Raw genomic sequence first — 13,062 nt, forward strand, 5'->3', positions numbered from 1 at the left:
AAATATTTTGTGCCGATTATTGTGCAGTTTCTCATTCGTTGTCTGCTTTCTTGTTTAATTTTTGTTTGCTTCCGAAGTGGCAAGGAAAACATTTCTTTGTGCTGAATATTGCGCATTTTTTTGTTTATTGTCTTCTATCTTGTTGATCTGTGCTTGTACTGAATGCCCACTCCATCCTAAGGCCTTGTAACAAGGCTGGCAGTAATAAAATAAATTTCGTAAAGAGGCTAGTACCTCCTCAGAGGACCCTGCCCAGTTGACAGCTGCTTTCTCCACACCAGGTCAGACACGGCCACACTCCTGTCTGGAGTACGGGATTCCAGTTGTAATTCACAGCAGCACCTGGCAGCCACCGAAGAGTCGTCCTCTGCCGCCCTTGTAATGCACATGTGCGCGCAGCACATTTAATTTACATTAAAGTTGGCTCCACCAGTGGGAAGATTATGTACGTGCAGAGGGACAAACACAGAGAGAGATAGACACTGGTTTGTGTACTCCGATATCTGCATGTCAGCCTGTACACAAAATAGATATTTGCACGTGCAAACATGCTCATATACCGAATATGGTACAGTAGTGCATCTGTAATATGAAACACACACATGGGTACCTGTCATACGTGCGTACGTATGGACAAATTTTGCAGCAGTCAAGCACGTGACACATTCTGTGATAATACAAAAAATTGGTCTTTATTTATTTTATTCCGTATACAACTTAGAAATGTATGTGGCCGTCTTTATCACTCCTATGGAGCCATCCCAAGCGGGCTAATGGAAGTTGTATAAATAACGGGTTACGACAACGTAGGAGCTGGCACGCCCCACAGAGGAGGCCAGGGGGGCCTCGAGACGTGCATACTTCTCTGTACAAAGGGTGTGTAGCACAATGGCCTCGCGCCCCCGCTCGTGGACAGAACCCCCTTGTAGGCCTGAGCAGCTGTGGGACCTGTGCCCCCTCCCTCTCTCTACCAGAGCCTGTGGGGCGTCACAGTGGGCGACAGGCTGCAGCAGCGTCCTTTGCCGAGTGTCAGGTGGCCGATGCGCCCAACGTGAGGACGTCAAAGCAGACCCCGCACACACGCACCGGCTTGTTGAGGTTGAACTTGAGGATTGGAATGTCCTTCTCCGAACACTTGGCACACAGGATGCGGCCGCAGTGGCGACTGAAACAACAAGGGCAACAGCCTTTGGTGTGGCGCTGAATCGAAAGCACTTCCACGTCTGCACCTTCCTCGGTGATAGCCACAACGGCTCAGTTGGCACGAAGGCACAAGAAATGACTTACATTTACCAACATTTTGTTCTGTAAGCAAGCAAGCAAAATTTCAAGCAAAAAAGAAAAACAATGCAGGCCATAATGCCAGCAGTTTTCTAGCACCAAAGTTGGAGCTGTCATTTGGTGAGTGTAATGCACATTTTCATTTTAGGGCAGCTCTGCTGTTCTTTGTCCTTAGATTACACTTTAAACTTGCTGTGCACCTTTTTCTCTCTCTCTCTCTCTCTCTCTCTAGTGCAGCTATTGACGCCAGTGCAACCACATATTTGCAACATTATGCTGTGAAGTAGGCCCGAAGCCCGAACATGCAAACAAGCATACACTGTTAAGCTTTAAGCTAAGCAATGAAAGCCAAGAGAGAACTAATGAAGCATCACATGGTCAGCTGTTCAAGTACTAAACAAGAAGTTGCACAGTACACCACGTCCATGTCACTATGCTTTGCAATTTCCTTTTATTAGGAATACAATAAGCCCCAACAAAGGTGTAAATATGCAACAGAGAAACGTAACTGACAAAGGCATGTGTGTAGCCTTTCACAACTGCCATGTGCAATCGCAAACTACAGTTTCAGCTCGTACACCCCTCGTTTGCAGACAAGGGCCAAATTACATTACCCAGCAGCTTACTCATAATTTGGCAGCTTTACAAAAATATCGAAGCCCCTTCTTTAAGAGAAAGATGGTTAAAAAGTGAAGCGTTCTCCCATGCAACCTGCGTGAAAGTCCAAAATCCAAACTGCTTCGACCATGCCAGAATGGCACAATTGGATTGACATCTGCTTCATAACGCAAGGGTTCGATTCTGTGTTTCTTTTTAGGCGCTCGATGAGCCTTTGTGGAAACCCATCATCATCATTTGCCCTCCCATTTTGTAAAGTTGGCTTTCCTGCAGGGTGTTTTCGCATACAGTCACCATCGGTGAGGCAAAGAAAGCTTCGATGATATGACGAGGTTTAACGCACTTACGCTCCACACGCGATGAGGCGCGCCGAAGTGGAGGGCTCCGGATTAATTTTGACCACCTAGGGATCTTTAATGTGAGACGAAATCTCGAACACACGGGCATTTTCGCTTTTCGCATCCATCAGAGAAGCGGCGGACCTGCCATGGTGGCTCAGTGGCTATGGCGTTGTGCTGCTGAGCCCAAGGTCGTGAGTTTGATTCCCAGCCACGGTGGCCGCTTTACTGATGGAGGTGAAAAGCGATAAACGCCTGTGTGTTCGAGATTTTGGCGCACGTAAAAGATCCCCAGGTGGTCGAAATTAATCCGGAGCCCTCCCCTACGGCGCGCCTCATCGCCTGTGTAGCGTCGGCGCGTTAACCCTCGCAATCAAAAAGAAAAAAGAAAAGCGGCCCCTGTGGCCGGGAATTGAACCAGCGCCCTTGGGCTCAGCAGCACAACGCCATAGCCACTGAGCCACCGCGACAGGTGGCAAAGAAAGCTTCACTTCAAAAACACTATTGCTTTAGTATAAATATTAAAAAATGATCAGGACCTGGTGTGTGTGCCTTTTTTGTTGTTGTTATTTACAGCAAAAACACAGCTGCACTGCTATTCCCTTGCTACAACTTCACTCGTTTGTAATACCATACAAGTGTACAAAAACAAAGAGTACCTTTTATACATACATTATGCAAATAGCAGCAGCCTACCCAACAGCCCTTACTGGAAGTGGGAAAAACTACTGCCAACTAGATGAGCAAGAGTTGCATCAAGCACCCACCAATGGTGCTTCCTTGTCTTGATCCCGAACTTGTTTCCACATTCCAGGCAAATGTCTCCATCAGACCACGGAGGCTCCTTGGGCAGGAAATCTGCAGCACAGCAGGTCGGAGGACTAGTTAGACATCACAGCCCTCGGATCCACTCTGGACATGTTACTAGCACCTGCCTTTATATCACCGATGAATTCCAAATTCCACTTCAAGCATGAAACTGCATACTCAAGAAGACAAATTTTTGCTTTCTCCAACTCTTTCGTGTCAGCAATACCTCAGCACTTCAATGCAACCACTCAAAGGAACTATTTTCTAAACATAAGGCCTCTTCTAGTATTTGTCATGTTGTACAATTCGAACTGCTCCAAAGCAGCTCCATATGTTTTTCGTCCATGGAATTCCCATTGTGGGAGCAGTTTGGGAGTGCCCAGGAATAATACCCCTGTCACACGGGCACTTAAAATCGCGATGGAGTCAATCCGGATCGGGTGCTGCTACACGGCAGTTTCAATCGCGATCGAGCTCGATCGAGCCCGAACTTAATTTTGGTCCCCCAAGCGCAGTTGAGGTTTCCAAGCGCGATCAGATGAAAGTGGCGATAATCTCATCCTTGCTGAATAATGGCACAGAAGGTAACAACTTCAACTAATGCCACAAACTGTATCAAACAACTTACCCAAATAAGCGTGCAGTAACGGTTATCTAGTTACGTATGACTACGACTGCGCAAAGTTACCAAACACCGCCCACGAAGTACATTTTCGACACCATCTGGCGTACATGAGTGCAACCGGTGTAACTCCTCGATTGGGATTGAAACGTGCCATGTAGCAGCGGCGGCGCTCGAAAAGTCAATCGCGCTTCGCTTCAATCCAGATTGAAAGTGCCCATGTGACAGGGGTATAAGAGACCAAGAACCTGCCAACTGAGAAAAGACCTTTGTATATAAAAACAAGTACCAGAATCAATTTTTTATATACTGCACATGCTAATAATTGCCACATAACAATGTGTTGCATTGCCTGTTAAAAGACTTTCCAAGGTGGAGGTTAGGTTCCCTGCTGCATTTGTTATTTTTAGCTTGTGGCCACCACAAGTTCAGAAATAGCGATATGTCTCTCGTCACTGTAGTCTTGTTCCCTCCCTTTCAACGAATCCATTCAAAGAGTATACGCAGGCACCATGAGGAAAAATTAAAGGAAAAAAATTGGCACATGGGTAAACTGGAACGAAATGTGCTGCAAGTGAGAATCCAATTCACAACGCACATATCCAATGCACTACTGCACCATGTAATCTTTGAAAATACAGTTGCTGAATGATTTTTCAGATGTCCTATTTTCTGGACCTGCCCGAATATCAGAACTCTGCCACAGCCCCGTCACGCGGTCAACAGAGTCAATGTATAATACTGACCAAAATTTCTGACGGTTGGAACCCTTCCCGTTTGATTTTCCAGACTTTTTCTTTAGATCGCGAGTCAAAAGCTACCGAAAACGCAAACAATATCGCTGCCATATTGTTTTTCAGCAGCCTCGAACCCATGTTGTATGAGCATTGCCAGCCGATCTCGCATACAGCCTCTATAGCTGGCAGCGTCTGCTGCATTGTCCCGTGAGCCGCATGGAGGGAGGAGGATAGTCGTCAGTAGCCATGGTGGCCGTTTAGTCGTATATGGGCAGCGGCGCTGTCTGTACCACCACTTCAACAACAAGTCGTAGCAACATAGTGCCCCGCAGAAGCAGATTGACGAGTTTTTCAAGCGTGAATTTGTTTTTTTCGGGCTGCCTGATTTTTGTTTAAGCGTGAATTCGTTTTTTTGGACTGCCCGATTTTCCGGATGCTATCTCGACCCCTTGAGAGTTCAAAAAATCAGTCAGCGACGGTACAAGGAGACACAGAGATAGAGGAGATAAAGGATCCGGGGTGAGGACTCGACGCAGCCAACACGAGTGTCATATTCAAATAAAAACCTAAAACTTTCCGAGTGACTGAAGCCCGCAATTTCACAATCGTGGCATCAGCTGATTGGAAGGATCGTCCACCATTTTCAAAACGAGCACAACTAATGACTACGGAGCACTGACAAGACGCCAGTTGTCTAGGATCAAAGCTAGCGACCAAAGTTAACTCTTTCGTTACGGCGGAAAAACGGCCGATTTTAAGTGCGTCGACAAAACATTTTTTTTCTCTTGAGCTACTGAACACACGTAGCCTTGCTATGCATGAAATTGTAGCTTATAGATTGCTCTTCCAAACACAATGCAGCAGTTTTGTTAAAGGTACAATAACTTACAGTTTATTTGTCAAGTAATCAGAAAAAAGCCCCCAAGAAAAGTATACGAAAAACACAAATCGCCACTTTTACCGAGACTAAAAATTATTTCAAGTATTTTAAGATATACAAATTGTTCCTACGTTCCTTGGCTATGATTCAATATATAACTCAACAGTGTACACCAAGTTTTGGCTTTTTCAGGGCCCGTCAACCTAGCGCAACTGACGGCTGTGCCACGCCGCGAGGGCACTCAAGGGCGAGTGAGTCTCTGTAAAACGTGCATCCAAGTACCGTACTTACCCGATTCTAACGCGCACTTTTTTTCCGGAAAAATAGGTCGAAAAATCGCATGCATCGGATACGAAACCGAAACCGAAACAGCGGAAATTTCGTCCCACCCATCGCCATCGCCATGTCAAGACGGCACCAAAGCTTTTAGCAACGATTTTTCCGACGCAGGAAGCATAGGCGCCTAGGCTTTTCGATCGGCGTTCACACAAATCGTCAAATCGTTCCACTTGCGCGCTTGATAACAGCAATGGCAGCAGCGGCTCTCACGCGTTCAAAACGATAGGTCGGCTGAAGCGTGCGCCTCTGAAAGAAGCTCGCGGGATGGGCGTGTGAGGTGTGGGCCACGATCCCATCGACCATGGTTGAACGTTCGTTCAGAAGTGTGGCATCGCGAACGTGCTTGGCGGCACCGAGGACGAGATGTTGTGGTCAGTGGAGAGCTACGAGGAGTGAGATGAGTGAGATTACTTCGGGAAATAAATCACCCGTTTCTCTCGCATTCGATTTTCTTGCTCACACAGTTCCGTTCGCGTTACAATCGGAGGTGCAAGTTTTTTAGTTTTTTTGTCAGGAAAATCGGGTGCGCGTTAGAATCGGGTAATTACGGTATACTCTTTTCTGACACGAGCGCCAGGTTATCTTGAAGGTGATAGCGCGATATAGCGCTGTGCATTTGGCAAAATATCCCGGCCGTACGTTCTCGAGACCCTAAACACAAAATCAAAACCGCAGTCGTCAGATAAGAAGCACGTTTTGTTTATAAATACAGCGCGGAGTCACAACGAAATTACCTGCCAGCGCTTGTTGAAGTGCGAGGCACCTGAACCGGAGCTTCGTCGTCCTAACTGAAATCTGAAGATCCCACATCATTGCTTGACCCCTCACTGCTGCTGAAATCAGAAAAATCGACAGCAGGAGCTGCCGAAGTGCTTGCTACAGCAGTCCGACTGTGCAGAGCGCAACAGCGCAGTGCCTATTCTGTGGACCAGTCCACAGGATAGTGTTCAGCTTTATTCTGTGGACCAGTCCACAGGATAGTGTTCAGCTTTATTCTGTGGACCATTTGAGGCGGCGCTTGGCGGTGCTGTTCGGCGCGGTCGTGTCGTGCAACATTTTTTTTTTTTTTTTAGATACTTATTTCAGTTTCGTAACTGCGCCTTCCAGGGCGGGCGCAGAACCTTGCTTCTTCAGCGCGCGGTTGTGCGGCCAACTTAGCGTTTTCTGCGTGGTTTGTCCACAGGTTTGTGATCTGGTTTACAAAAAACCTAGGCTATGAACCTAGTAACACATATTTTTGATGCCGATTTTGAACGTACTGCAACATTTTTTTAGCAAGCCTGCCCCGAAGTCAACTGAAGCCACGCCAAGCTTGTTGTTCTATAATAAACATTGCGACTACATATTACAAAGTTCGCGTGAGACAAATACGGCACAAACTGAGCGTCCTGTAGCGTTAAAACGGTCGGCATCATGTCATCGGGAGTTGAAGACGTTTCTTTGCCCGCCTAATTTTTGTGAACGTGAACTCGGCCGCATTTCGCCGCATCGTGGTCGTCGTGGTGTGGAACGTAGGGCTCGCCGCTTCGGAAGTCTTTGTTGATTTCGTGTGTTCTGTTATGCTGTGTACTAAATGCCTGACGACGACATTACGCTACCTGCATCGCTTGCTGTGCGTAAAGGGGAATGCTGTTCTGATTAACGGAGTTGAAACCGTCGGGGAGGGGGGGGGGGAGGGGATAGAGGTATACAGCTTTGCTGTAAAAGTCTCTTGTCTTCGAAGCACGAAGCGTTCTAGCTCGAGGCGTAAAGGAGAGTCTCTGTGTTTTTCTTTTTTTTTACTATGCTTTTTTTTTTTCTTTATTGCATATAGAACAAACAGGCACGTGAATGACTACGACGCTGGTTTAAAACACATCAGTGTCGGTTTAAAACCCGCTCACCGAACTTTGGTGGTCAAAAACTATCATACACATCGAAAGAAGACAATTCTTCTAAAATTGGTAACCACGTAAGCTCCGGGCACTGCATATTAATTACGCGTTACGAAGCGCTCTAGCGCGAGGCGTAAACGAGTGTCCGGGTGTTGTAGCACCGTGACATGAGAGGACGATTACGACGACGGGAGATGCCAGCCCCAGCCCCTAAGCGGCTCGGCCCCTAAAAAGAAGTAGGTGCCGACAGAAGTAACTGGAGCATGGGAGCTGTGGCCGAACCGCATAGGAGCACCGTGTAGTTGCACCGGCGGTAAACGAAAGGGGCAGAACACGCATGCGCGCCTGCCGACGGTGATAGCATTAAGAATTTTTCGGTTTTTCTTCATTAGGCTGCTTGGTTTTATTAAAAGCTTTTTAGCAAGAGATTTCCTCCTCGTTCATTTTGTAAAAGACATAAGCATGTGCCCCATGCACAATGCATGTGCTCAGCCATCTCACAAGCGTCAGCTGCTTAAGTGGGCTGGGAAATTATATGTACTGTTCCTGTAAATAAAGATGTAAATAAATAAACTGTTCCTGTAAATAAAGGTAGGTCGGGGCGCCAAGACAGCACATGAAAGAAAACAGCGTGTTTACGGAGTCACGAAACGTTTTCGTCCGCGGTCGTACAACCGAATGCACTGAAGAGGCAAAGTTCTCGCACAAGGGTAAAGACAAACGCAAGCGAAAAGAAGAAACTTGTAGAGCAGACACGCAACTACACACCGCAACTTAGAGCTCAGCGGACCGGCGCACGCCGTCAACGCAGCCGCCTAAAGTCCCTCCAACTCGCGACCAGAGCGCCCACCCGGGAAGGCACAGTCGGCGCAATTACGAAACTGAAATAAGTATCTAAAAGAAAAAAAAAATGTTGCACGACACGACCGCGCCGTGCAACACCGCCAAGCGCCGCCTCAAATGGTCCACAGGATAAAGCTGAACATTATTCTGTGGTCTGGTCCACAGAATAAAGCTGAACACTATCCTGTGGACTGGTCCACAGAATAAAGCTGAACACTATCCTGTGGACTGGTCCACAGAATAGGCACTGCGCGGCGCGAACCCGACGCCATTTTTCCTCCTCCTCCCGTCCCCCTTCGGTTCAAATTTCTCTTGCTACGCCGCCACCACACGAGACACATAAACAAACGAAACCGAAATTGAAAGAGAAGTTGGCAAAGAACACACCAGATGGGGATAGTTGTCTGTGGAGCGCGGGTTTCAGATTTTGCGGGAGATTTAAAATCATCGGACGCCGGCTTCCGATTGCCTATGGCGCCGTCGTGAAAGAGTTAATGTAATGCACTTCGGGCAAATACAAATTTGCTGCTTAAGTTCCTCAAGCCCCGAGGCAAGCCTTACTACTGTGGGGGTGTGGAAACAAACTTGGGCAGGCGCTTGCAGGGTTAGGGTTCTCATCCATGCACAGGGTATGCAGACGCAAAGATAGCCTGTGGCCACACCTGCGACAATTCCAACCACAAAGCGTGGGGGCAAAGAAGGAGGGGGAGGTACTTGCCCAGCAGCCTGACGAGCAGCTGCTTGGTGGCCACCTGGTAGTTGAAGATGCTGACCCCGGCCTGGTTGCAGGCACCCAGGCAGGAGCCTGCCCGCACCAGCGACCGGCACAGGTTGCCGTTGCCTTGCATGTAGGCCAGCAGCAGGGCTGCAACAAGGAGGAGGCAACAACAACAACAGCACGTTCAGCCTTTCTCCGGACCTCTTGCATTGTTCCTCGTTGACCCTGCTCTAATACGAAACTGCTGTGCCGAAGCTACAGCTGTGCTAGTAGGCTAGCTGTAGCAGGTGGAGCTCTAGACTGGAGTTCTTTGCAGATGATTATGAGGTTTAACGTGCCGACGCTACACAGGCGATGTGGCGCGCCGCAATGGAGGGCTCCAGATTAATTTTGACCACCTGGGGATCTTTTAATGTGCGCCGAAATCTCGAACACACTAGTGTTTCTACTTTTTGCCTCCATCAGAAAAATGGCCGCCACGGACGGGAATCGAACCCGCGTCCTTGGAGTTCTTTACAGGCTTTAATCCAACTGAATGCAAATCAAACAATGGCACCATGAACAAAAACAAGTCTCAATGAATGATTCATTTCATACCTTAAATACGAAAAAGGACAGGCCAACCTGCTGCCAATTGACAGATTTTGTACTTGCACTAGCATATCCTAGGTTGGTTGCCACCTTTAAAGGAGCCATAAAGACAAAACACAAGCTTGGTTCATTCGAAAGATTGCCTCACTGGTATCACACTGACACCACTTTTAACGTAAGCTTCGCTCAGGTAAGCTATATAGTAATTAGGAAAAAAAGGAATGGCCATGTGAATCACTTGCTCATTTCCCGCAACAGAACCTATGATGTCATATGTTTGAAAATCTGTCTTTCTGCCTTCTGTCCTGTCTTGCCTTATCTGCCCTCCCTTATCTGTCAATCTGCAACCACAAGGGACTTCTGCTGCCAGAAATATGCGCCTTGTTTGGTGAGCGCTTGCCCTGTCATTCCTCTTCTGTGTCGTTGTCCAAGTCACACTCTATTTTTCAATCATAATGCACTAACCTGCCCAACAGCTGTGTTTAATGATGTCATACGTGCCAGCTCTGTGATTGGCTGAGGCCAGCAAAAGCAAACGCAAGTTAGGCACAGCTTGTAAGCTTGCAGAATGAGCTATTTTCGCTTAAATGTAATGCATATTCATTTTATAGCAGTAAGAATGATGAGGTAAGCAATGGAAGTCACGAAAGTACATGTAAACACTGAGGTACCAGTGCATACTGTTGTTGGTACTATGTGCACCATGCCTGTTATATAGCTGCTTAGCAGTTCAGCGCTCTGGGGTTGTCTCACACGACACTGGCCAATTGACGTAGGCGACATTGTCTTACATGACCCTATTTGCTGAGCATACCCCAAGTTTCACGAAACAATTATTACCTACCGCAAAAAAAACAACCCAGGTGCAAATACGGTTAGAAACAAAGCAAAGATAGCAAGCGGTCCTGTGCAGAATGGTGGCGCCATCTAGGAGGACTGACGGTAAAAAAAGGCGTTCCGGAGTCTGCTGCAATGGCGCACTAGCGTTTGCTTGAAGCCATTGTGCTACACAAAAGTGCTGAAACATCATTATTTGACCTCCAGGAACTTATGTCAACTTGGTGTGTTGAAATTGACTCTTGTATTCACATACGATTCGTCCACAAAAGTACACATACCTTAGATTTGAGACAAGTTAGCCCACACGCCCCAAGTAAAAATATGAAAGCTGTATTTTTTTTTCCCATTTGCCAACAATTTTAGCCCAGTGTGTATGATATATAAATCTGTAACGCACAGAAACACTCCTGTACACAACTATTTTCTTTTTGCAACTTTTCTATTTTATCCACACCCCTTACTTTTCCATTCTCATAAATGATAAAACTCTTAACAAAACGAAAGCCCGAACTGACATATCACACATTTAGTCAACACACTGATTCAGTCATTAAGCTGACGTGATGCCCTTGCCTGACAAAAGGAGACTCTGGCACTAGGATGTGTCGCTACTCATGCAATTTGCTATGGTTTTTGCTGGGACGGGCTTAGTTGCTGGACCAGCTGTACACAGCCCAATGTTATTAGAGCACCCTGGAGCATGCACCAGCTCCATGCGACAAAACAGGCCAAATCCTCTGTCAAGTGCTTTCAATCAGGCAACTACATTGCTAGCACTGGCTGCACCTGTCAAATCTTGAACTTGTGGCCACAGCCGCAGCTTAGACCTCTCCAGCTGACACACCAAGTGACTTACGCGAGTTCCCCTCGATGTCCGGCTTGTTGATGGGATACTGCGGCATGCATTCCAGGAAGAGCTCAAAAATGGCCGCTGCATTCTCCTTCCCGTGCTGGCACAGCACGTGCAGCGGGTTCTGGCCCCTGCAAGCAGAGGACACCCCATCCCACCACGGTCACACAACCGAACCATGTGCCAATGTGGAATGCGGATGATGAGAAAGGCCCCTCTGGGCCACTCACCTCATGTTCACTGCTTCGGCATTGATCCGGCTTTCTGTGAGGAGCACCCTGCAGGTTGCCAGGTGACCCTTGAGGCACGCAATGTGCAAAGCTGGAAAAGGGTTTGGCACTGGTCACTTCAAGCCGCCCAGTGGAAGCACGAGTGAATCGTTTTTAGAGACAGCACAAAAATAAAACTAAGCACAAACTTCTGTGACACGTGCTTGGAAATACAGCTCCACATGTTAAAAAATCTCTAGTTTCTTTCACGCTCCAAACTGTCAGGGGCACTGGCACAAAAATTTTGCATCTTGTTTTTGTTGTTGTTGTTGCTATTGCAATAAGTAGTATTTATCACGTGTAGGAACCTCATTTGCTTGGGCACACAGCGTTTGTTTAATTATATGTTTTTGATGCAGTTTTTAAACAGTGTGTTGCTTTGCTTTTCCAAGCAACACACAAGCCAATCAGCAATGCAATATACTTTCCACTTCAAAGCTACACGGCCAACAGAGTCACGCCAGTTAAGGGAATTACCGTTATTGATGCCGCTGTCAGCCAGATCGTAGTTAATATTATTTTCAATTAGTACGCTGCAGATTGCACTGTGGTCCTTGGCTGCAGCCAGATGCAGTGCAGTCTGCTTCTGCAGGGTCAAGTCGTTGACATTGGCACCAGCCAGAATCTGTGGAGAAAAACAGGACAGCCTAAGCAAAACTCTCTCACAGCTATCTCCAAGTACACAGGATATTCATTGCCTTTAGTTTTTGTAGCTGCCATTTCGTAATGACAACACTGCACTTTTAAAGCGATAGTGATATGCGAGAACTCCAAGTCTACAAGCAGCGCCTCTGTCTTCTAGCCCACACAAGGCTTTCAGTTTTTCTGCCTCTGTGTGCCTTAAGACTCTCATTGCACAAAGTGCATTTACATGCATGCCAATCTAGCAACATGAAAATTCGGGAGACCGCATTGGGGGGTGGGGTGGAGTGGGGTAGGGGGGGGGGCGTAGTTGGTTTAGTATTACCAAATTACTTACACTGGAGACTGACATCAGAAAGCGGCAACAAGAATGTTTATTTTGAGCTGCTTTGTTCTTGCGTCATAAAAAACTACTCCCGGTTCTTGTAGCGGAGAGCGCCAAACTTCTTTACTTGTGAAGGGACCTTTCCCCTTGCCTTCTTTTGGTACAGTGGCGAGCACGTCTCGGGGGCCGGCCTTTGTAAGCTGTAAACAACCTTTCGGCAGCATCCGATGCGCGGTGTGCGCGGTACCATAGTGCTTAGAATATACTTAGCGGTTCTCTACTGTATGGTTATAAGGAACTAGGAGTATGGTGGCGAGTGCTCTTCTAACGCACCGCAACTGTTACTGTAGGAAAGACTTACCTACCTAAGTGCTTGACTGAAAAAAGAATGACCTCTCGACTGTGGTGGCCGCTTTTCGGAAGATTCGAGATAGCTTTCGTACAATCAGGAGATGTAGTAAAAATTCGGGAGTCTCCGGGACAAC

At 47.2% G+C, this 13,062-nt stretch overlaps 1 protein-coding gene across 1 annotated transcript in view; it reads right to left on the bottom strand.

The window, feature by feature from the left end:
• Nucleotides 1–668: 668 nt before the first annotated feature.
• LOC144144642 (rabankyrin-5) overlaps nucleotides 669–13,062 on the bottom strand; it is a 48,254-nt gene continuing 35,860 nt past the window's right edge. Inside the window, exons 18-23 of the mRNA XM_077676167.1 lie at nucleotides 12,088–12,235; nucleotides 11,572–11,662; nucleotides 11,348–11,472; nucleotides 9,061–9,207; nucleotides 3,005–3,095; nucleotides 669–1,165 (exon numbers count right to left, since the gene is read on the bottom strand). Coding sequence (XP_077532293.1) covers nucleotides 1,030–1,165; nucleotides 3,005–3,095; nucleotides 9,061–9,207; nucleotides 11,348–11,472; nucleotides 11,572–11,662; nucleotides 12,088–12,235 — 738 coding nt within the window. The 3' untranslated portion in view covers nucleotides 669–1,029. The remainder of the gene's footprint in view (nucleotides 1,166–3,004; nucleotides 3,096–9,060; nucleotides 9,208–11,347; nucleotides 11,473–11,571; nucleotides 11,663–12,087; nucleotides 12,236–13,062) is intronic.

Source organism: Haemaphysalis longicornis, unplaced genomic scaffold (genome assembly GCF_048455015.1).
Source record: "Haemaphysalis longicornis isolate Haplotype H1 unplaced genomic scaffold, Haemaphysalis longicornis Haplotype H1 scaffold_7, whole genome shotgun sequence".
Taxonomy (NCBI): domain Eukaryota; kingdom Metazoa; phylum Arthropoda; class Arachnida; order Ixodida; family Ixodidae; genus Haemaphysalis; species Haemaphysalis longicornis.